Source organism: Euwallacea fornicatus, chromosome 4 (assembly GCF_040115645.1).
Source record: "Euwallacea fornicatus isolate EFF26 chromosome 4, ASM4011564v1, whole genome shotgun sequence".
Taxonomy (NCBI): Eukaryota; Metazoa; Arthropoda; class Insecta; order Coleoptera; family Curculionidae; genus Euwallacea; species Euwallacea fornicatus.
Genome location: NC_089544.1, coordinates 2,657,762 through 2,683,133, shown reverse-complemented (window position 1 = coordinate 2,683,133; position 25,372 = coordinate 2,657,762). Strand labels below are relative to the sequence as shown.

Sequence of the window (25,372 nt, the reverse complement as noted above, 5' to 3'; positions counted from 1 at the left end):
CAATATGTACCCTCCATGTTTCTATTAAAACCTTTTTAAAATTACTGTAGGATTGTGAGACGTTAGCTCTAAACTCTAGCTACGTTGTATACATTAATTTATACAGGGCGATTCATTCTGAATGGGGCGTGGCAAAGGCCCAAATAAAGGATATTACAATATGACCATTGGACCTAATTCACCTTATATCAGTGACTATATAATGCATTAATTATTTTCGATGCCTGGAGGGCAGAGGTTATTACTGAATTAAAATTACAAAATTTTTCTGCTCTGACTGAGACTGCTAATGACGGACATTAAGCGAATCGTTGGGGGGGAGGAGTTGGAAAAGGCTGATTAGCCAACAAGGGCATATCCACATCATTAAAATACTTTGCGGAATTGGTATTGGGATTCAGCAATGGTTAAATTAACGCGATTTTATATTGACTGTCCACGAAACAATGGCGCAAATGAACATTGCGTGCCAGAGGATAAAAAATATTCTTTACATATCCACCATAATTGGTCGGCTACACGAATACATCCGTGGGTTCATAAAGTTCAGTAATCATAGGATGGGCATAGTCCAGACAATGCTAGATGATTTTCATCATCCACCATCCTCTGGTCACGAGCGCAATAGGCGCGTCTGAATGGACTTGTCTTTAACTCACGTGAATGACCTGATCTCATTATATGAGGATAACCCTGGAAGTACCCAGCCAAACAATTGACGAAAAATGTTTTTGAAACTATTACATTATTTGTCAACAAATTCTTCTTTGAGACCGACACACTTTTCCCAGCGACGTTCTATACCCTGTTTATAGCGAGAAACTTCAAATGTTTCAAAATCGACGGAATAGAAAATAATCCGAGAGGGCTAAATCTGGCGAATAGGGTGGCCGAGAAAAAAGTTCGAAACACGTTGATTGACCTTGGTCATCGCCATGACGGAAGTGGGGAGTGGTGCGTTGTCTTGGTGACGGCTCAAAAAGAAACACAAATCAACGTCAAACTTTAGACTAAAGCTTTTTAAGGTTAGGTCCTTGTAACATACGCAAATTTTTAACAAAAAAATCGCCATCTATATGTCAGGCCGGGTACTTCTGAAACCATCCCCGTATAACGAATGAAATGAAAGTTGGAAATCCGATAGCTGTATTCTTCTAGCTATTCAAGTCGATGCCTGCTTACAGTTTCGGTGTTTGCCTTTTCATAGTTTTATGCCAATTCTCTTGGTAATGTTGCTGTCGTGCAACGCTTTCGTGTAAAATTTCGCGTTAAATCCAATTTTTTCATTATGTATACAACGTTTTTCCGCAGCGGCAGCAATAAACTGGCACTTGTCATGGGTATGTAATTATTTCAAAAAATGTTTAATAAAAGTTGAAATCTCCCATTTTTTGCTGAACATATTACCTCGCGTTCTAATAAAACTGTCAGGAGCAGGAATAAGCTAATTTAAAATTTGTTCTCACTCGGATGTTTAGCCAGAAGTACACTTGAAGAAACGCGAGCGTGTTATATTTGTATGCGAACACGCATGGAAATTAATTTGCTCGCCGAATAAGCACAAATTGGTATAAACAATCATGGGAAAATCAACGCGCTGCATGTCGAATTAATACAAAAAAGGTATTTGTGCTCCGACAAAATACCTACTTTGCCCAATCAGGGTCTGTTTTCACTACGAATTAGATTTTACCTTTACCATGGTGTACCGGTTTATCGCTTTTTATAACTAGTTTTCGAATTTCCCAACATTGATGATTGGCATTTCCTATCATCTCTCAATAAAACTGATAAAAATAGACCTCGATGGAAAATCGTCAACACACCCTATTTCGGCAATACACACGGCACCAAAAAGCCTCGAAACGAAGAGAATAAAAAACGCCAAGAGCGAATGCGAAATTGAAATTAATGATTTAGTCGCTGAGGGATTCTAAATTACGCTTAGCTTCATAAAGTGCTGCAATTACTCAGCTACACTGGGACCTTTTAGACAACCAATCAAATAACTTCCATATAGAACACCATATTGGGCCTTCCATTTGTTCTTGGGACTTATGGCAACGCAAGCTCGTCTCTAAATGCTGATTTAGGTATCGTTAAGCGTGAGATATGCCGGGAGGTTCTTGCGCTAATATATGCAGTATCCGTTGAGTTTCATAATCACACATAACCCTAGAAAATCGTCAAAGATATCTTTAGAACGGAATTTGCTTCATATTCCATGGGCTAAACATAATTATTCACTGCGTTGTGAAAAATGCAAAAAAAATTGGTCTATGCAAAAAAAAATTAAAATTTTTGAGCGAACACGAGAGGAAACATATTTTGGGTCAGTATTATATCAGCAATTTTTTTTAGCTTAAAATTCCTGTATCTTGAATTGGCAGACCTCCCCATTCGTGTTAGGGCAAAGAATTTATCCTGCTAAGCGGTCCGGATATCCACAAGTCCCATGTCGGACGTGTATCCTTTTTTTCCTACATCTCCCGAATTAGGCCATTCGTGCTATCGACGAAAGAAAAATTTGTTACTGTCGGGACACTTAATCATAAGGTTAAATACAGAAGATAACATTGAAAAGGTATTTCCATGTTTTTAAACTTCATTTCTTCAGTTATCTTCAAGTTAGGAGCGAAAATTTTTGTTCACAGACCTAAAAGCTTTTTAACTCCCATACGTGTAGTTGTTAGGGACTTTAAGTTATTAGTTTTTCTTATAGTTTATTTTGTTTTTATTATTTGTACCTTTATCTCTTAAGTTACGCCCATGTACTTCGATACTTATTCTGAGAATACCATCTGGGTGCCAGATCACGATGCTTCTCAGGCCACAACCAAAGGTGCTTTATGGCTGGGAAATATGCTGCTAGTCAAAAGAAGCTTTCTCAATAGGGACTATTGCCACGATATGCAGTTCGATGGGTCTGCAATATTCCCAGAAAAGCGACTCGTATGGATATTCGCCAAATGGCCGCGATTTATGGCATCCGGCGTAGCCATAGTCCGTAAGGGCTATTGGTGGTGGTGCGCCCCTGGTGGGATTTCCTCGGGCTTACTACTTAAGAGATAATCGAAGTAATTTTCCTCTTTTTTTTTTCTTCTCTTCGTCTTGGAACGGTGTCGATGTCGGATATGTGATCATAATCATAGTTCGCAAATCTCCCAATTAAGCAATCTCCCTCTTCATATTTAGACCAACAAATTCTGTCATTATTGAAATAAGTGAAATTAAATACAATCCATTTTCGTAAATCAAATTGTCGTTTTCGTGTTTTCATTTGTCGCGGGAACCCTTTAACAGTAGTCCTTGCGAATTAAAGACTTGAAGTAAAACTGCAGTTTCATGAGTTGCCAATGTGCAAATCCATTACAGGTATATGTGAGGTCTTTGTTGGGGAATTAGGGAGAGTTTAAAACAAGTTTATATATTAGTGCACTAAATTTATCCCTGTAAAAGTTTCTGAAGCGTCATATGGCCAGAACTTACACACCCCTCAATCTGCGAAGAAAAACGCAACTGCGCAAACCTTTTTGGAGCTCTTAAAAGTTTATAGAGGTTTTAATCTAAGTTTGTAAAGTTTTTAAAGAACTTTATAGATAACTCACCTTCGTGGACCACTTCTGCTCATCTTTAATCGAAGGGTTGTCGATCAAAATTAGAAACTGATTACTGAAAGCACCAGTGGAAATTAAACTGAGCGAATTTGCGTTAAAGATGAGTTTGGAAATTGCAAATAATCTCATCATACTGCTTTTGCCAAAGTAAAGAGGAGAAAGCTGGACGTGCTGAGAAAATCTATCTATGTTTCGAAGGCGTTGCAAACCGCACGTGAAAATACAGGATCGACATATCATTCAAAACGACCCCCCCCCCCCCCCGAAATATATCTTGATTGAAAGGAAAATTTAAAATAATTCAAAAAATCTATATAGATATCTAGGAAGAAGTTTAATTTGACATTAGAAAGAATTGTATCAGCCCCCCCCCCCCCAACTATCCCCTCTTTGATATTTCAAACGGCATCCCCATTCGAGTGGTAGATCATTGTAAGCGGAATTCAATTTGCTATGTAACTGTACCCAGAAAACTGAAATCGGTTAATGGAGTCGGGAACTGGAACGAAAAATATATACTAGTGCAAATAGCTTATTGAGATCAAATAATTCATTTTATTAAGTGCTCAAAATGTGTGCCGTTGATAGGGAGGCAATAATAAAGTCTGTTTCGAAAATGGCCCAATGAACAAATTCCGGAAAAATGGATTGGAAGAAGAGATGTATTGGTATGGCCGGCACGATCTCCAGATTTCAGTCTAATAAAGTTTGTCCCATAGGGGTTATCATCATACATTTGGACGAAAAATACGAGACAAATGGGAGGAGAGAGAGAGAGAGAGAGAGAGAGAGAGAGATAGATAGATAGAGAAACTGATAATTATTTGCAGGACAACAGACAAAGAAGCATAGTGAAATTATAGATCTGGTGTAAAATGGGTAGTGGGTGGAAACTCGGAATTTTCGCCTTCTGAGAAATTGCTAACGGTTCGATTTTTAAGAAATGTAATGTGCTGATATGTAGAAGAGCTTCAGTTTTGAAACAATCCCATTTACCACCAAAAATATACAGGGTGATCCATATGTATGGAATAATGTTTATATTTTTTGAGATAATGGAGATAGAAAAAGAGACGTTTAAACAAAAGTTTTTGGATTAATTCTTTCGCATCTAATGATGAACTTGAAATTTTTCTATATATCAAAAGCTCACGTCTGGAATGTCTAACTTTGTTTTTTCAAATGGCAACCTATTATTTTTTGGCTTTTTCTTTGGAATGGGCATCTCTTTTTACATGTCACTACATGGAAGATTGGAGGGTTGCACGAGGAAAATTTTGAAATAAAATGTAATAATGTTTTTACGTTCGCCTATGGCTATCGGATTCATTTTTTGCGGATTATTGAAATTTACTGTAAATGCTCAAAACGTTGACCGTTATGTGCAATACATAAATTGAGTCTTTGCATAAAACTTTGCCTTGCATTTACAACATTTCATGACTTATTTCCCGAAATGAATTATTTATTCGAGCCATCGGGTTGTTTAAATTGTTTGGTATATCCTTACATAATTTGTTTTTTTATGTGGCCCGTTAAAAAAAATTGCAGAGGGTTAAGTCAGGTGATCGAGCAGGCCATTCTACTGCTCTTGTCCTTCGAGTCCATCTATTAGGAAATATATTATTTAAATAACTCCTCACTTCTAACCCACCGTCAGGCGGAGCCCCATAAAACCAAATATCATTTTGATTTGCATAAGAGTCTTCTACTGTAGGAATAATATTCTGGATCTAATAGATTAAAATACTGCTTCGCTGTCAAAATTTCTTCTAAGAAAAATGATCCAGTAATGATATCACCAAGAATGCCTGTTCAAAAGTTTACTTTATGAGGAAGTGGGGTGTGATTTTATATCACCCAGTAAAGGTTGGCTCCTTTGCGACCAAGTTCGACAATTATGTCTGTCGACTGATCCGTTCAACATAAAAGTCGCTTCATCAGAAAACGAAATTTTGGGCAAAAAATGTGGGTTTTGGTGACACAAATAACTCATAATTTCGCAAAACTGTAAGTTTCCATCAAAATCATCTTGGAAAGTTCTTGCAACACGTGTACTTTGTACGGATGAAATTTCTCCAGTTTTAGGAGTCTACAAACAGAAGTCTGAGGGACGTTATAATCCCTTTCCGGTTCTTTTGTACCGGCGTCTATGGTTTGTTACCGTCAGTCCTTAATTTTGATCGATCTCTCTTAAATGTATCCCAAACTCTGACTGTCTCCCTGTATTTTTTTATCACTTTGACACACAAGATTGGGTAATAGGAGCTCGGTTAGTATAAACATCATTAAAAAGCACACACTCTTCTTGTTGGGTTCTTTTCTGTTTCCAAAACCAACCATTATTAAAATATCGACACGTTCCTTTTCGATGAAATGCACCATTTTGTACGACCTTAACTGCACTTTATCAGTAAACATAAACAATTTTTCAATAAGCAACAAACAATGAAACCGGTAGCCATAGGCGCACGTAAAAACATTATTACATTTTATTTGAATATTTCCCCAATGCAACCGCCCAATATTTTTAGGTGGGGGTATATAGAAAGAGATCCCCATTCCAAAAAAGACAAAAAATAATAGGTTGCCATTTGATAAAGTAAAGTTAGACATCCCAGACGTGAGACTATGAGATACAGAAAATTTTCAATGTCATCAATAGATACGAAAAAATCAGTCCTAAAACTTTTGTTTAAATGTTTTTTTCCATCTCCAATATTTCAAAAGATGTAAACGTTATTTCATACATATAGGTCACCCTATATATTAACTATTTACAAAAAAGCTCAACCTCTATGGCACACCTGACTATGTGGGTGACTCGTTTTCTCTCTCGTATGAACCGAAACCGTGTGCGTTTTACGAAAGCCTGAATTTGCCTTAATTATGTGTTCAATCTGTTTTTCAGACTGGTTTCAAGGAAGGCCTTAAAACGACTCTCCTTTTCAAAATCAACTTAAAATGAACCCATAACAGAGGGAATTTCACTTTTACACTCGGTAATTAATTAAAACTTAATAATTAACTAACTAAATTCGCTGTTAGATTGCATGACGTATTGCAAAGCCTTCCCCAATTATTACTGTACGTTTCATTTGTAAGAATAATCCCAATGTCCGTGGCAAACTTTTCTAATTACATCACACAATCAAAAACTGCAAGCCCACCCCCTCGCACCTCTATCCACTGCAAAGACACTAATGAAACCGCTGAGATAACAAGAGGAACAATATGTTCTAAATCAGACCGCAGTTTTCGATTTTTATCTCAGTCGTAAAAGCGCATTTAATGGCGATTATATGAACACTATAAGTTTCTTCGATAGTAACTTGGAATCTTTATGAGTCTCACATATGAGGAAGTGGATATTGAATCTAGATTCGCAATAAGGCATTGCGATAAGTACCACCTGAAGGGTATTATGAAACTCATTAACCTAAGTGCTCAGTTAAATTTGCGGCTTCATAGGTATTTTCACTGAGTTGCATTAATTTTGTAAAATTTAATTAAAGTTAGGGAAAAAACATCGAAAAGTTGTGGAAGCGATCACACCGCAGCAGCCACCAAGTGCAGTATCGTTAAGGCCCCATTAGAGACGCTTTTCCACAGTGAAAAATCTATACTGCCGAGCCAATAATGGTAAATTGCGGCCGGAGATGGCGTTTTTTTGATACCAGGAAGAGACCAAAGAAGCTTTAGTTCTGGATTCTTGAACAGCGAGCCCTTACTATAATCCGTATAATAACCCCCGTCCAAACTGCCGTCAAAATGTAACATTTTCAATGTGGATATAGCGAATGCGGAAGTGCGGCAATTTTATCGCTTATTGGTAAAATGCCCTTTTAGAGACCCTTTAGGGGAGTTTTGAGGCAATGCTTGCAACAAACAGTGATCAGTGCCGCGGCAGCTGCAGTTTTTTTTTCAATATTTATGAAATCAGAGTAACATTTCAAAAATCCGTATAAACCATCGTCATAAAACGCAACTGCCTCGTCATAAAACAGACTTTCACTAGATTTCCTCAATTTTCTATCCCCTTTTTCACGACCACATTTAACCTGATTTTATTATAATCCATATGAAAGGATTTTTTAGTTAACAGGGGAACGATAAAGGGCCAAATCATGCAAATCCGCATGCCGCTATAGTGGAGGATTTTCGCTTTTTCCGGACAGCAAATATTTCATCTCCAAATTGAATGGAAGTTTTATTACCCTACAAATCTACCTGGATACCTCTAGCTTTATCCGGAATTAGGGGTGAATCACTACGTAAGAAAATAAATGATCGTAGTAATGAATAAAATGATTATTTAATGCTAGAAATTCTTGATATGGGCGGGCGATTTTTGGCTCAACTGTCCAGAAATTATTATTTTGGGCGGGTGTTGTAGTTCATTATTGAGTCCTTTCAAGGCAATCGGGTTGCCAAGTCGAAGGAATAACATTTATGTAGGGTTACGCAACTAACCCTATGTTCTAGTTAGTACCTATTTTGTAAATATTCATTAATTTTAAGATAGCAATACCCTTTGAGACACGGCACTGGTAGGCATTGGCCAGAGCATGAGAATTTCCTATGCCATGCTTTGTCGATGTTGGAAATCCCCGCAATAAAACCGGGTCGGCATTGGAGCTGCATATAGTGGACTTTGTCGGTGCTGGGATTGCCCGCAATAGACCTTGTCGGTCCCACAGCTGCAGTTCCAATTCCCGGCTAAGATGCCACGGTTTGATGCGGCAAATGGTGCAGATGGCACCCTAGCGAAGGTACGCCCATGGTTTATCACCATGGGCGTTGGTACTTAAGATTGGACAAGGCATGGAGGGCCCTCTTCTTCTTGCCCTTGTTTTTGGGATACGGTCGGTCATTGTAACGCAGTCGTCGTGTCCGCGCTCATTACATTCATTAGTCTGTATATTCCTTGTTAATAAACGTAAACTTGTATACCTTCTCTCTGACCTGTGATTTTATTACAAAGATATAACCAACATCCTATATCTTAAGTAGCATTAAAAACACCCGATGCTACATTTGGGGGCCTGTCCGGGATCACAGTAATAGAAAAGGTATAAAGTCGGGAGTGCGTGTGAAAGTGTTAATTAAAGAAACAAAGCCAGATATGGAAGATACAATTAACCAGGTCGCAAGAGGTGTCGCCGTAGTAGAACTGGAAGACAGCCGGCTTCCGCAAAAGAGGGTGTCAGAGCTCAGAGAGGAGCTCAGGCGACGAAACCTAAGGGTGACGGGTCGAAAGCATGAATTGGTGACGAGACTAAAAGCAGCGCTTCTACTTGAGCGAGACCGCGTATCCGACCAGGAAGAAGGAGCATACAACGATGAAGAAGACGACGACGAAGTAGAAGACGATGAGGATGCCGAAGCTGCTGATGATGTAAGACGTACAGATACAGGTAATAGGCACAGAGACGCACGTGTCCTGAATCCTGCGTTTAGCGGCCAAGGGCATCACAACGACGAAGACGATGACGAGGGCACCGATGACGAACGCGCCCGGTACACACCAGTGACACAAAGACGGAACGTGTCACGGCGTGTATTATTGACGTTTAAAGACGTAGAAGGATCCCTGGAGAAGTTCAGCGGCGATGGTCACGCAAATATACAACGATGGCTAGAAGATTTTGAGGAGATGGCCGAGCTGTGTGGATGGAACGAGATCCAGAGGATAGCTTATTGCAAGCGGCTGCTGGAAGGATCAGCTAGCATGTTTGTCAAATACGAGCGATGCGGGAAAACTTGGGCAAAGCTAAAGAGAGCACTGAAGGACGAATTTGAAGAGGCCGTGGATAGCCTGCAGGTACATAGGAACCTAAGTAAGAGGAAGAAGAAGCACGACGAAACGCTCCAACAATATGCGTATATAATGCTGCAGATTGCGGCGCCAGCAAATCTTGAGGCGCGGGCGGTCATTCAGTACATAATAGAGGGCATCCCTGATGATGCAGTAAATAAAGCTGTGTTGTACGGCGCTAAAAACATCAAACAGCTAAAAGAAAGGTTTGGGCACTACGAAATGATGAAGCAGGAGATGACGAGGTCCAAGGTAAAACCAACAGAGAGGAAAACTGGCAAAACAGGACGTGTGGAGAGCCAGGACAAGGGGAAAGTTGGAGTTCCGGGAAACGTGGCGAAGAGGCGCTGTTTCAACTGCGGAGCCGAGGACCATGTGAGTGTGGTGTGTCCCTTGAGGGAAAAAGGGAAAAAATGCTTTAAGTGTAGCACATTTGGGCATATCGCCGCGGAGTGTCCGGGAAAGCCCAAAGAGGTGTACGTAGTGTCGCAACTTAGAAAGGAACGGTGCCAACAGGAGGTGACAATTAAGGACGGTAAGACTTTAGCGTTAGTAGATACGGGTAGTGACCTAACTCTAATGAGTGAGGGGGAATACCAGAGATTGGGATCACCCCCGTTAGTAACTAGGCAATTATGTTTTGAGGGCGTAGGGTCTGAGGTAAACGAAACAATGGGTTCGTTTACCACTAGCATGACAGCAGGGTGTGATGACTTTGCCGTAGAGTTTCATGTCGTACCCGACACTATTCTTAAGCATCCGGTTATTTTGGGGACAGATTTTTTGGATCGCGTCGAGCTTCGCATTCGACGAGGGGAGACCACTTTTCTAAAGTTGGACGACGATGATGAGACCGATGTTAATAAAATCAGGCAGCCCCATATATTCAACGCTATTAATGAAGCAAAAGAGATTGACTTAGAGCACAGTAAAGAAGAACGCTATAAAGAGGGGATAGAAAAAATGATCAAGGAATACAGACCGGAAACAACGCGAGATGTGGGCGTACGGGCTAAAATCATTTTGAATTCCGACAAGCCCATAACCTCGCGACCGCGTAGATTGGCTGCATCAGAACGGAAGGAAATGAATGATCTTATGAACGCATGGGTGGCAGAAGGGGTTATTCGGCCGTCCAATTCTGAATATGCGAGTCCAATTGTCGTGGTCAGGAAAAAAGATGGCTCCATTCGGGTATGTGTGGACTATCGGAGGTTAAAGGATTGTAAGTTTCATTTTGGTGCAAAGGAGATAGAAGCATTCGAAAGATTGAGGGCTTCATTGATTAATGAACCTGTTCTGAAGATATATTGGGTGGGGGTAGACACAGAGCTACATACAGACGCGTCATGTTTGGGTTACGGGATGATCTCAATGCAGAAAGATGAAAGCGACGGCAAAGTTCACCCCATACGTTATGCTAATGGTAAGACGACCGACGCCGAATCCAGGTACTGTAGTTATGAATTAGAAGTGCTGGCCATTATAAAGGCATTAGAGAAATTTAGAGCGTATTCACTAAACATACCATTTAAAATCGTAACTGATTGTCAAGCATTCGCTGCGACAATAAGAAAGGAGAAATTATGCTTAAGAATAGCAAGATGGGTATTGTTGCTAGATGACTTTAAGTATGAAGTAGTTCATAGGCTAGGTAAAGACATGTCGCCTGTAGATGCGCTAAGCAGGAACTCTTTGCCTGTAATTATGTATATTAGTGAAGAAGACGGCGGTTTGGTTGCACGCTTGAGATATGAGAACAACAAAGATGAAGAGTTAGGGCAAATTATTCAGGCAAAAGCGCACAACGAGGCCGACGGCTTCTATTTAAGCAATGACTTATTGTATGAAAATGTGGATAGGAAAAGTTTAGTGGTAGTTCCCAGGAGTATGGAAACGCGAGTGTTTAGGCAGACACACGACCGAGGGCATTTCGGGATTAACAAAACCGAAGCGCTGGTAAAAAGGCAATTTTGGTTCGAGGAAGATCGCAAAGAGCTGCGGCAGGAGACAAGGAGACAGATAGAGAAGACCCAGGAAGAAGAAGCCGCCGAAGATTCAACAAGAACCGCAAACCAGCCATGGGGAATGGGCCTCGAAGAAAGAATGGAAGCTGTTCATGGAGAATCCGAGGATGACAATTGGGGACAATTGTCGCCGCAGGATGGCCGAATGTAGGGTTACGCAACTAACCCTATGTTCTAGTTAGTACCTATTTTGTAAATATTCATTAATTTTAAGATAGCAATACCCTTTGAGACACGGCACTGGTAGGCATTGGCCAGAGCATGAGAATTTCCTATGCCATGCTTTGTCGATGTTGGAAATCCCCGCAATAAAACCGGGTCGGCATTGGAGCTGCATATAGTGGACTTTGTCGGTGCTGGGATTGCCCGCAATAGACCTTGTCGGTCCCACAGCTGCAGTTCCAATTCCCGGCTAAGATGCCACGGTTTGATGCGGCAAATGGTGCAGATGGCACCCTAGCGAAGGTACGCCCATGGTTTATCACCATGGGCGTTGGTACTTAAGATTGGACAAGGCATGGAGGGCCCTCTTCTTCTTGCCCTTGTTTTTGGGATACGGTCGGTCATTGTAACGCAGTCGTCGTGTCCGCGCTCATTACATTCATTAGTCTGTATATTCCTTGTTAATAAACGTAAACTTGTATACCTTCTCTCTGACCTGTGATTTTATTACAAAGATATAACCAACATCCTATATCTTAAGTAGCATTAAAAACACCCGATGCTACATTTATACGGATTTCAGACTTTTCCATTTTTAGAGTCCATAAGCGAAATCCTCAGGAATGTCGATCTATCAAATATTTCCATTTAGAGGTAAATCATTCTTATTTATAAAATTAAAAGCAATTTTTGAATGAACCATTGCGGGTATGACACTGAATGTACAATAATTATAGAGTTGTTATACATTTTTCAATTTCATCTTAAATCAAATGCATTTGTTCCATTTTTCAATTAGGTAGTCGTAAGAACCATAAATCTGCAAAGGAAAAACTGTGCAAGTGAAAGGAGAAATGTTCAATTTATTTTCCTTAATTATTCACGAAGTGAGGAAATATCAGCGAGAGATCATTTTTCCTCTCCTGTGTCCAACCATGAGTAAATTTTGTGACGTGAATCATGCCATCAGATTGTTACAGCAGATGTTTGATAATGTAAACTGATTTAAACGAAGTGCGATTCACATTATCAAAATGGTTACGTTAGCGAAGACGTTTTAAACAATGAACGATTATTCAAGAAACGTTTAATGCACATACCGTGCGTCCCCGGATGGACGAACCGATGTTTGTAAAAGGTAAAAAAAATTTACGATTTAAATTTTAATTTTTTGGGGTCTAGTCCTGCTTGGTAAAAGGCTAACTTCCAATATAATTTCACTTTTAGAAAAACAAGTACACTTTGGAAATTTTCAAAAAACCTATTTTCCTGTAGAATAAAGATATTTAAAATAGGGATCTAAGCCTGTACACCAAATTTGAAAGTCCTCGACCAAGTTTATGTCTGATTAAAATGATAAACTATTATCATTAGATAAATTAAAAAACGAATATTCCAACATTATTTGCGTTAACTTCTAAACATTTATTTATTCTATAATGAAAAGAGCATCGCACATTTGCGAGCATTTGAGCGGTAACGGCAGCACAAACTCGTCGGATTCTGTGTTTCATGTCGTCTTGTGTTGTAGGTTTCCTCGAACAAATTGTTTCTGTAATAAACCCCCATGAAAAAATCGAGGGAAGTAATGTCAGGTGAACGTAGTGGCCAGGGAGCTAAACTTCCCTTTCCTCTCCACCTGTTTGGATATAAAATATCTAACGCTGGTAATTTTGCTTACACTTTCCTAGTTGTGGTAAGATGTCTGCGCAATGATTAAGTATAACCATTTTTAAACAAAATTTGATAAAAAGACATTTTTAGCTTAACTACAGGAAACGTTATTGAACGTAGAGTAAATAAAGACTAATTTTTAGAGGAACTTCAACTTAAAGTTTCCAGATCTGTTTTATTCATCGTTCAAAGCGAGGTTTCACTGAGACACACTGTAGAACAGTTTACTGCTACTCACCACGGACTATTAAATTTAGAAAAGTGCATAATGACCCCACACCTCTCATGTTATGATAATAGACCGTTCGATTTCATTACATTTTTACGGCACCTTATGGTTTTATTACAGGATCGGAAATGGGACTTTATGATATTTTTGGAAGTCAGTGCGAGGGGGAGTAATAAAATCTTCCGTCGAGGTCCCCCATGATATAACCTGTAATAAACCCTCATATATTTTTTCTCTAGGAAGGGAACTTTTCGCTAAGCTCCGGACAAATTATGCGAAACTGCATAAATTTCTAACGTTAACGAATTCAATTTAAAGTGTAATTCTTCTCGGCTAAATTTAATTTTCCCCTGGTATAAAATGCTAATAAACCGTGGATTTGGCCACGTTAAAGCGCGTCTTTTATAATGTAAGTATCCATTAAAAATAAGTGGAAACGTACTAAATTGAGCAATGATATCAGATAGTTTTACGGCCTTCCAGTGGAATTTATTATTTTTGCCTGGATGAGCGTCGGGAAAGTTTCCAATTGGGGATTATTGTTTCCATCTAAGATACATAATCGTTTTATTAGCTAACGATAAATCAATCAAAAGTGGCCTTTAAACGATCCGTCGATTTAACTGCATCATTAAAACAAAAATACGTTTGGGAATGTGGGGCATAAAGCTGAAGCTGAGATTGGGTAAACGTAGATGTGGTCGTAAAAACCACAACCGAAATGAAATAAAAGAGACCGAATAAAACTATTTACTAGCAAATTAGTGTTATTATCTTGGGAGACCGGGTTCATAGGGCAAAGATTCATAAAAGATCAAAATAAAATTAATTGGTGTAATCAGTGCGTAGACCGCGTGATAAGTTGTAGATTACTAATGAATTTAGCAGACAATTATTTCCATGGAAGGCTCTCTCCAAATGAAAGCGAAATGCCATTCAACATCGCCACTTTATTCCATGCCACGCTGTTGTATCTGTCAATCAGTGAGCACACTGAATCCATGTTCCTACTGAGTGATCGCGAGCACTTTGACAAACAAAAATATGTTCGCTATAGAAAAAAAATCGATTTCATACTCACCCATTCGTGAAGTTCCTCTATTTCGATCCACACGACGCGGTACTCGCATAAACTGTTCCTCCAGAAATACAAGGAAGGAGTGCTACCCCTGCCCAAGACTAACGGCAATCGAACGGTAATGCGATTGATTACCCCTTGATGCCTTTTGCTTACTATGTTAAAGCCAATTTACTATGACACGTGTTTACAATTGTTGCCGTTTGCCTGCATGCAGAACTACCTACGCTCAGATAACCGATAATAAACCACAGCGATTGCCCTAATGGAAAATGCATTAAGCAATAAGCTCTCTAACGAACCGAACAGCTGTTCAAAATATAACCTAATCCACTGTGAATGAAGCAAATTTCAATTAAATCTAGAGCCATCTTTACACTCTGGGCATGCATACTCACTATCTACTCGAATAGCAGCTGTCCAAGCTCCCTGTATCAATACTATATTAATATTAATATAATAGTCAACAAATGGTGCGATCGGGAAAGGCGAAAGATAACTCAATATTGATTTCACTTCACTTGTGAGAATTATCTCCGTTTGCATGTGGTTCAAATGCGAGACTCGCCGTCGATATCTCGAAAACTGCAAGGGTCGGAAAGTCGCTTGAATTGTGAAAAATTTGCGCAATGATCAGTCATCAAAAGCCTTTTTGATAATTGAATTTTCCTTGGTGGTCCTGGAAAAACTACAAATTTCCTAAACAGTTTTTATTTTTTGCCGCCCTAGTTTGACCAGATATTCCTGAAATGAGGCCACCTGGCTGTCGACCTGACCTGAGAAAATTAACAGACATATCATTAAAGATTTTTTATATGATTATACAGCATGTCCCTTTAAAAGAGCATGAGTGCGCCGCGTACGTTTAAAAGGCGAAAATCAGTACACATTTCGTATGTGACAAAAGTCTTCAACTAAAAAAGTCAAATGGGTTGTGCATTCTCACGTGAAGACGCCGTACGTGCATCCGGATTTAATATTCGATCTCTTTTGAGTTTTGCCTGAGAATTCTATTCTAATAGAAATTTAAGAAAAGGGATATTTTCTGTTGTTTTACAATTTTCTTGGAATGAACTAACGTTGAGAACCATTTTTCGCCGGTTTGAGACGAATAGAAGATTCTTGGTGGTTTAAACTACCGGTAGAATTTGCGATAAAGCCCATGCGACCAAGGACCGAGACACTAAAGAGAAACAACAGCATTTAGAGAATTGTAAGCATTATGGGAAATTGAATTCGAATTGATTTTTCTAATACCCTGGAGACACGAAATAGTTGAAGATTTTCGCGGTGATCCAGGGGTAGTTGCAGGGTATCACATACAAGCGGGTGGATTTTTCCGCTTTACGCTGGGATTTTTGTAAAAAAATATATGTAACTTATATTATTTTTTCTGATTTATTCCAATATCTCATCGAAACAAACGCTACCCGGGATAGTAAAATGCGTCGATTTTGTCTTTATTATAAATATTATATAGTTATTTATGTTTATCGGGGACTCATAGCAGGATTTGCCTTTGATCGTGCTCTCGGAACGTGTTAAAAAAAATTTTAATTTTATTCAAAAAAATTTTAAATTCCGTGGTTGTTCCGAAAATCAGAAACCTCGCATTGGAAAATTGGATGACCCTATCAACTAGAAGAGAAGAAAAAGTGCTTACGATAAACGTGAAATTTGTTTTAGAAAATATCTTGCAATAAAGCTAGAAAAATAATAAAACATGATTTGAACAAATATCGAGTTGTGTAAATATGTCCGGAATTAGTCCAAGTCTTTGATCTTCCGAACGTAGTTCGGTCCTGTATAGTAGTGCATATATTTGTCTTATTCGACAGTCATTTTCAACATTTACAGAATTCACAAAGGCATTACAACAGTAATACCACGATAATGAGGCATTTCGATCCCCAAGTGTATATTGAATTCACCACCAGCATCGGAAGTAGTAAATTTGCGAATAACATCGAAATGAAACATTAAAAATTTACGGTGTGTCGCGTGGCCAAAACCTTTTAAGCTCACATTGATTAATTCTGTACCAGTTCATTCAATTTTCATCTTCAAAGTAATTATTCTGGCACGATACACAATTATATTTACACTGTATTGAAAGCGACGTTTTGAACAGCAGGCAAATACGAGGATAGTCCCTGAAGTACCCGATCTGATATATAGATGGCGATTTTTTGTTAAAAATTTGCGTATATTACAAAGACCTAACCTTTAAACTTTTGTCTTTTAGATACGATATTAGAGATTTAGCCAACGTGGAAAAAATTGATAATCGATACGTGCTTCGAGATTTTCATTCCAACATCAAAACGGGATCAGATTTCACTCCGGACTCCGTCGTCGAATAGGACCCCGAAGTAGGAACCTGAACCGAACCCCGAACTTATAACTTGAACCGGAACCCCAACTGAGCACCTTAGCAGAACTCCCAACTTGAACCTCCAACGCGGACGCCGAACCCGGACAAAACACAGCGAATCTAATCCCGAATCCTGAACTCAAACCGTGAACCCGAACTCGAAGTCCAAAAATGGCCCTAAAATCGATATCCGATCCGGAGCGCCAATGAGAACGCGAATTCTAAACCGGAATCTGAATACGGATTCGATATCCGAACTTTAACTTCGAACTTGGGCCCCAAATTTGAAACTCGAATTCGAGAGCCCGTTTCAGATCTTAAATCGGACCCAGAACTGAACCCCGTAGATAGAACCCTAATTTAGTACCCGAAGAGTTATAAAGTATTGGGTGGCAGAGTTTAAACGCGGACGTCTCAGCTGCCCGAAACAACTTCGCATTGGTCGGCTCAATGGCACTCCAGGTTTGACCACTGCAGATATTATGGAAAAAATCCAGAAAACTGTACTGGAAGACGGGCATTTCAAAAAATACTGGACATCGCATTTTGACTGAACAATTGGATATGAGATACCTCCGATGAAGATGAACAAAAACAACGCCGTGAGGATGTTTCAAGGGAGTGTTTGGCAAAGTTTCGCAGCAATGAAGCCGAGTTTCTGCATCGAATCATAAACAAAGATCCATCATTTCATACCTGAGACCAACGAGCAATCTAAAAATGAACTCAAAGAAGAGAATCGGCACCTAAAAAGGCGAAAGCCGCTCCATCTGCAGGAAAACTGATGGCATCAGTTTTTTGGGATCTATGTCAGATCATTTTTATTAGCTTATCTTTCTAAAGGAAAAAGTTTTGTTCCGTCACTATAGTCTACACTTCCACCATCGCGGGGGTTAACATCAATCAGCTTCGTTTCGAACTTTTTCTTCGGCCACCCTACTCGCAAGATTTAGCCCCTTCGGATTATTTTCTAATTCCAAACTCGAAAAGAGATTCGCTAATAGTGAAGAGCTGGAGTCCGAGGTTCATGTCCATTTTGAAGCAATCGAGGCTTATCACTGTAAACAGGGTATAGAAGTCTGTCAATCGCCAAGGCGACCACGTTGAGAAATAATCTAACACTTTCCAAATTTTTTTCTTCTATAAATGCCAGCCCGGGTACTTCTGGAATCATCCTCGTATCTTCAAACAATCAGTTTCACATCCTTAGGAAAAAGCGTTAAAAAACTCGAATCGCAGTAATTTAAATCTAAACAAAGCGTGAAAACCTTTGATTAAGACTTCGAGTCTCAATAAAAAGAAAAGACTGAAATCCCGTGCAACATTAATCGAGAAAAATGAGAATAATGGAAGTGGTCGCATCATTTATTCACTTCCTTATCCTTAAAAGCTTTCACTGTCAAACAGAGATGGATCGAAAGGCGAACATACGATGAAATCAGTGCGCATTTTTTCGAATTTGCCAAACGACTAGATCCAGAGAGCTTCAGACTTTCATTACTCTATTCTAAGAATGAATACTCTATGAGAACGGGGCATATTTGATATCTGATGGCACAAGGCCGTTCTGAATGTTTCAAGGAGAATGAGAATATTTCTAAGTTGGAAGGGGCTTTATGAAAAAGGGGAATTCTAAAGTTCTGTGTATATAAAAGGAAACTTCAGAGTTATTCCTTCATAAATTTCAGCAGCAGCTCAAGAAGTGGACGGTTTTATTGATCTGGCAGCTATTTTAGTTTCTACATCAAGGTAATATTGTTTGGGTATACATCGAAAGTAAAAGCATCTCTCAGCACATCGCTTTTACCGAAACACGAAGGAACGTGCCAAGGTGCTTATTACATGAATAGAAATTTCAACTGTAATTAAACAAAGTTACTTATTAAAGTGAAGTAGATGAGTGATCTCGGTTTGTTTACGCGCTTCACCTTCACATACACGTGCCAGGCATTTGTGTTGACATGGATTCCTATGCACCCTGATTAGGGACGTAAACGCCATCACCGAGCAAATAAGAAGAAAATTTCCATTAATTCTCCTAATCGTGACAAATCAATCATCGCGATTGATCAAACTCCTAAGGGGAAGCGAAAGTTTCTTTGCGGAATTGGAATTTTATGGATCCGAAAGTAAAAATGGGTGGATTTTAATCATTGGAAATACTGAGACTTGAGGCCTGATGGATCTTGTAAGTTAACTTTGTTCTTTTTTTTCGTCAGTTTTACGATCTGAGGCTCCAGGTAAAGACATTTTTCCTGATGAGGAAAATAGCCTTTTTCCGTCCGCGTGGGACAGATGCTTTTGGTTTATCCGGCCTAAGGGATTAGAAGTAGGTATGAGGACACGCGCTTGGCACGACCATAAGTACTTGGCACTTGCACTAACACATGTAATCATCCAATTAGCGCTGAGCAACGGTAAATTTGGGAGTGCGAGTGAAGAGAAACCTCTTCTCTTTACTAGTCGCTTGTACAGTGTGTCCACGCAAAAAGTCCCCGCTCCCTCTATTTAATACATTTAATATATTGAAATAGAAAAAAAAATTCTAACAAAAATCTTTCAAAGTTCATGTAGTTTTCCAAGATAGGTAGCAGTTTTATAGCGGATGTTTCCTACACGTGTTGCATTTTTTGAAGAATTAAGCATTATTTTTTTACATATTTAAATATATATATGTATATGTCGTACCACAAATTTCATCATTTTTGAAATGTTTTTTCAAAAATTTACTCTGCAACATAGTTCGTTGGCGATGTTCTACAAATATATTTTATTTAGCTTTGAAAATAATATGGTTGATGTGGTCAGTAGTAATCATTTGTTTTTTAATTTTTATGGATTACATCAAAATAAAAAAAATTCGTAGTTTATTGCGTTTATAATCAATATTATCTCTGAAGAATGATATATATATATATTGAAGAAGAATGATGCCAAATTTCGTTAATTTGCTTAGAATATGAGAAAAATGTTTTAAAAGGTTTTTTTTCAATTTTCTAAACTCAATATTTACTTTTTAGCCCAACAAAAGTGTAATTAAAATTAATCATTGAAATTAAAATTAAATTAAACTGAATACAATAACAATAAGGCAGAATAAACTTATTCTTTTGTTTTTGTTATTATTTTAGAGATATTGTTCAATGTTCTTTCCACTATATCCAGCACATAATCGATTTTTTTTTCAATTTTGCACGCATTTTGTCATCATCACTTCGATTGATGTGATGTATTATATTTGACACTAATTTTTTGATTATAATTATAAGAATAATAATTATAAAATTTGGGGTATGACCTATATATGTAGTTGAATTCGTAAGAAAGCACAGAATTTACATATGTAAAAAGAGTTGAATTGTTCAACAAATGCAATATTAAGTTCGCACACGTTTATTAAACATCCTGTATAAAGCTGTTGACAACCTTGGAAAACTACATGAAACAAACCTGAACTAACCTAAACTTTCAAGCCCTTTCTGTTAAAAAAAAAATATTTCAATATATTAAAAAGTTAGAGGGGGGCGGGACTTTTTGCGTGCACATTCTACACGCATTCCCCTACGAATTTTTCTCAACTTTAGGTAGTAAAAAGGCACAAATTGTGGAAATCTTGAATATTACGGTGCCTATCCAAGTTTGCCAAAATAGTATAAACATTGAGAACTATTTTCTGAATGGTTAAAAAATGGGGATCTTTAGGAAAAAATGTTAATTTTTTTTTTATTCCTCCGAGCTGCATACCAAACACTTTTTCTCTGCGAACTTTTGAAGTACTTGAAATTTTTAGAACTGCGTGTTCCCAGAGCTACACGGGGAAAGTCCCAGCAATACCTAACTCAGAGAAACAAAATTAAAAAACATTAAATTATTTCTCAAGAAAGTCTCCTTTAAGATTGACATACTTATCCCAGCGATGTTCTACACCCTGTTTATAGTAAGGAAGTTCGAATGTTTCAAAATAGGTATCAATCTCCCACTCAAAGTCGAGCCCGACACCGAATTGTTTTTCCGAGCTTGAAAATAGAATATAATCTGAGGGGTCTAAATCTGACGAGTAGGGTGTCTTTTTTCGCATTTCTCAGTTCAAACGCTGCAATAAATTTGTAAAATATTTTCCATTTATGGTTTCTCCTTTAGGAAGATAGTTAATAAAAATGATCCCACGAGGATCCGAAAAAATTGACGCCGTCAGCTTCCCCGCAAATGGAGCGGCTTTCGCGTTTTTTGGTGCCGATTCTCCTCTTTGAGTTCATTTTTTGACTGCTCGTGGGTCTCAGGGGTAAAATGATGGATCCATGTTTCATTCATGATTATAATTCGATGCAAAAACTCGACTTTATTGCTGTGAAACTTTGCCAAATACTCCCTTGAAACATTCTCACGGCGTTGTTTTCGTTCATCTTCACCAGAGATATCTCATATCCAATTGTTCGGTCAAAATACGATGTCCAGTACTTTTTGAAATGCCTATCTTCTACTACAGTTTTGCGCCTTTTCAGCCCAATTTCTGGAGTGGTCAATTTTGGAGTGTCATCGGGTCGATCGTTGCGAAGTTGTACTGGGCAACTGGTACGACCAAGTTTAAACTCTGCCATCCAACATTTCACGATTGTTACCGAAGGACTAGATTCCCCCAGGGTAGAATCTAAGTCCGCTTTGATGTTGAATGGACTAAAACCTTTCAAATGAAAGTATTGAATGACGTATCATTGACCAATTCTTCCCGTGTTCACAAAATTTGTAAAAGCGTTCAATAAAAACGGCCTCAAAAGAAACATAAATTAATTTTTAAGGTTAGATATTTGTAATATTGACAAAAAACCACCATTTGCATGTCAGGTCGGGGACTTCTAGGAGTACCCTCGTAGTTAGGGTAAACGCTCCTACAACACCGTGTAAACACCCAACACGATTTTTTTTTAGAAGCGTTTGTGGCTAGTAGAAGTACAAGTTGTGAGTACTGATGATTAGTACTAAGCTTGGGTAAACACGGGGAAAGATCTTTCTCGTAGGGCCAAAGCGAGGTGCTTCCGCAAAGTGGCCGCCAAAACAGTTATGGACTGCTATGGCCCCCCCTGAGGTCGCAGTCTCAGAGGCACTCTTTGGTGATAAAAAAGCCAACAACCTTTCCCATTATACTTGAAGTTAATTGATTAAACTACAAACGTAAGTGCTAAGCAATATTAAATATTGATAAAAATGTGACCAAGCCGGTAGGGAGCCACTGCAGGACCCAATTGGTGTGAAGACCCTAAAAAAGGGTGTTTTTGTGTAACGACAAATACACATACAAAAAATATAATAAAATTATCGTTTTATGCGGTTGTAACGCGGACTGGAACCTAATAAAATAAAGGTCTTAAGAACAAATTCTTGCATAAGGCGAAGCTGACCAGGTGAAGTCAAGTCAATCACGGGAAATGCATTTCAGAACGTGTAATGGATGACCCTTTTGATCACAGGGCTTACAAAAGAGCATCCTATTCAATTTTACTGAAGAATGCATGAATCGTTTGTAGCAATGACTCATGCATTCCCAGGTACTATATCGAGCGCATTCGCTGTTGGCGCTCTGCTATCACAAGGCCCTTTAGGAAAAGAGCTCTTTACAGCGTATGCATTTCGAATTCTATGTAGTGTCGGTAATATTCAATTCATATGTAATTGAACTTGTAGAATACCACGGCTCATATGTAATCGCCGGAAGAAAATTGACACGTGCGAAAGTGTCATTACCGCACTTGGTAGGCAAATAGCTATTTTAGCGAAGAAAACGGATAAAATTGCGAAAACCAATTTGAGGGTAATTGAAGAGCTATTTGTAAAAATGCCAAATCGCACTATCAGAAAAACAGAAAAAGCAAGCGTTCGCTTTGAAGTACCATCTCTAACCTCTCTCGACTATTAAAAAAAATTCGATTTCACCGATATATTTTGCGGATTATCAGATTGCACTCTAAATTGGAATAAGAGGAGCTGTAGGAAGCAATGTATTAAAAAAAAATTACTTAAGAGTATTCAAATTTGAATTTCTGTGATTAGGAGTTGGCCTTTTCCAAAATTCAATTAACTCATTACAGGGTACCGGATTTGAGCGTTTTTGATTCGTCCTTGCAAAGTTCATAATTCCCTTGGACATGAATGAATTAGTATCCTGTATCACAAATAAATTTCTGTAGAAAACAAATTAATTGTTCAACAGTGAGATTGTTATTGTGAGGGGACAGAACAGATACGTGTAACGCATTCAACAACAACTCGATTTTTCACATGTAATGTTTTCTCGCGCTTAGATTTCTGGTATATTTTCCGAGATATTGACCTCCGAACGTGTTTTAAAAAACTGAAAAAATCCCCCTGTACTTGGGGGCCTTGACACAGGCCAACCAAATTTTGCAACTGGCATTATTGGCATCTTTAGTTGGTGGAAACTTGAACTGACTGGCAGCTGAGGAAGGGGTGGCTTAAGAATGGGTAATCTTTAAATTTTCATGATTTTCACTGTTTTTGCTGCCTCAGTTTGACTGTTCAACGACGAAGCGAAAGGAAACACGCAAAGAATGTCATTATGAAATTCTTTACGAATGTGAGAAATTTTATATTGGCCGAACCTTTCGAACCCTTAAACAAAGGGAGTTCGAATACAACAAAGCCACGTTAAAAATAGAGAATTTGTATAATATATTTTCATAATTTAAATGTTGGGACGGTTCATTTTGAAACGAACCTTAATAAATAATTCAGCTTGATTTCTAGATAATGAAGTTTCTTTAACGAATTAAGGCAATATATTTTCCACCTACCTTCGAAATTGATTTTTGCGACTTTACACACCAGTTGCTACAAAGGCCATGCATCCATTATTAATAAGCACCCTAAGGCCGACCCTTCTCAAATTCGCTTTAAAATTCCGTTTTAATGAGAGTAGACATTACTTGAAAATTTCAGCTGTCGCTTACAAAAAAGGGGTAAGTCGCGAAACTCATTAAACTTTCAAAAGTGGCGCGAAGTCCCTACAGGAACAGGTCGACGTAATGGACAGCGTCGCGACGTGGTTGTTACTGCGGAGAGGACGTCCCGACGCCGCCGTTTGCAAGACCCACGCGTGTGTCTTAACGCAGAATCGAATAGCATAGAAAGTGGTTGTTCAATAGTTACTGTTATAGTTATTACGGTTTTTTTTATTGCATCACTATCAGAGAACACTGGAGCATTCCAATAGACCTAACACGCCCTTTAAGGCTGCAATACAAAGTCATGTAAATCCCGTTCATTCAAGAAGTTCAACGAATCGTTCATCGTTGCAGCTGAGAAATGACCAATATTGAAGATTTTTGGGAAGTTTTTGCTAACTCAAATTAAGCTGAAGATGTAGTGACAGTACCCGAATGACTTTTCCAGCTCAACATACATGAATGCAAAAGTGGAAAAAATCACAAATTAACGCACTTCACCAGGACAGAGGCGGAAAAAATCTACGGAACTTAGCGAACTTCTAAGAAATGGTGGATTATATGGTCGAAAATACGGGAAAAATGCTTATACACATATAATCAAAAATATCTTCTATAGGAGTTACAGCTCTTTAAAAGAGAAACTATAAAAAGGGTTTTTTTTTCAATAATGAGGACAAGTAAAATTACACAATTTTGAGTATTAAGGTAACTTGACAATTTGAAGAAGTTAATACAACCCGTTTGGTAAAATGGTAACCAGAGACGTGCATTTTGGGAGGGTCTGAGGAAGATTTTGCTGTGACTTTTTTGGACACTATCTTTTCAGTGACATAAAGGCAAACCATAAAGTTTCAAACCACTTTTCACGAAAGAAGTACTCCTGATTGACGTCCCCAGGTTGCAGCCTTTTCGAGTTAACGCGATCTGAAAACTTCATGTTTAAATTGATACCTAATCGTTATGGTTCGAAATATCGACACAGGAAATATTTCTGATATAAAAAAAAAACACTGAAGATAATCGTTTAATAAATCCATCTCACTAAAAAAAAGTGACGTTATCTCAATATTTCAAATTTCGTGAGTTTATCTGCCATCGTTATTGCAGAAACAACTTTGCCTCAGCTCCCCCTTTAAAGAGTTGCAGCTCCTTTGGAAGGTATTTTTAGACATATATTTACAAGCCTTTTTTTATTTTCGACCATAAAATCCACCATCTCTTTTTGGTCTGCTAACTTCCGAACGCCCTGTATCTTTGGCCTCAGCGAAGGAATTTATGGACATTTCTGGTGAATGCAGCCGGAGGATTAAAATATTTCAGCCCGCTACAACATACTAGAGAGACTAATTATCCGATGATTTTGCTTGCAAAATTGTAGCTGTAATTTGATGATTGGTTTGGGCCAACAATAATGCGAAACCGGCAATTCGATGT

General features: G+C 38.5%; 2 protein-coding genes across 9 annotated transcripts in view; one reads left to right on the top strand and one right to left on the bottom strand.

The window, feature by feature from the left end:
- The window catches only part of LOC136350996 (diuretic hormone receptor-like), a 128,341-nt gene that overhangs the window by 96,963 nt on the left and 6,006 nt on the right, over window positions 1-25,372 (bottom strand). For 2 of the 8 annotated variants that reach the window (XR_010734236.1, XM_066303205.1), the window contains exon 1: window positions 23,786-24,048. The exons of 2 other annotated variants lie outside the window; for them this stretch is intronic. The gene's annotated coding sequence lies outside the window, so the exon portion shown is untranslated. Of the gene's footprint in view, window positions 1-23,785; window positions 24,058-25,372 lie in introns of those variants that run through there. 4 more of the 8 variants (XR_010734237.1, XM_066303213.1, XM_066303212.1 and 1 more) reach the window with 4 other exon arrangements.
- On the top strand, window positions 8,743-11,613 carry LOC136338676 (uncharacterized). The gene has a single exon (XM_066281287.1). It carries the CDS (start codon window positions 8,743-8,745, stop codon window positions 11,611-11,613), a length of 2,871 nt encoding a protein of 956 aa, XP_066137384.1.

Excerpts from the sequence above, each read along its gene's own strand:
- LOC136338676 (XM_066281287.1), top strand. The coding sequence starts at position 8,743 with ATGGAAGATACAATTAACCAGGTCGCAAGAGGTGTCGCCGTAGTAGAA.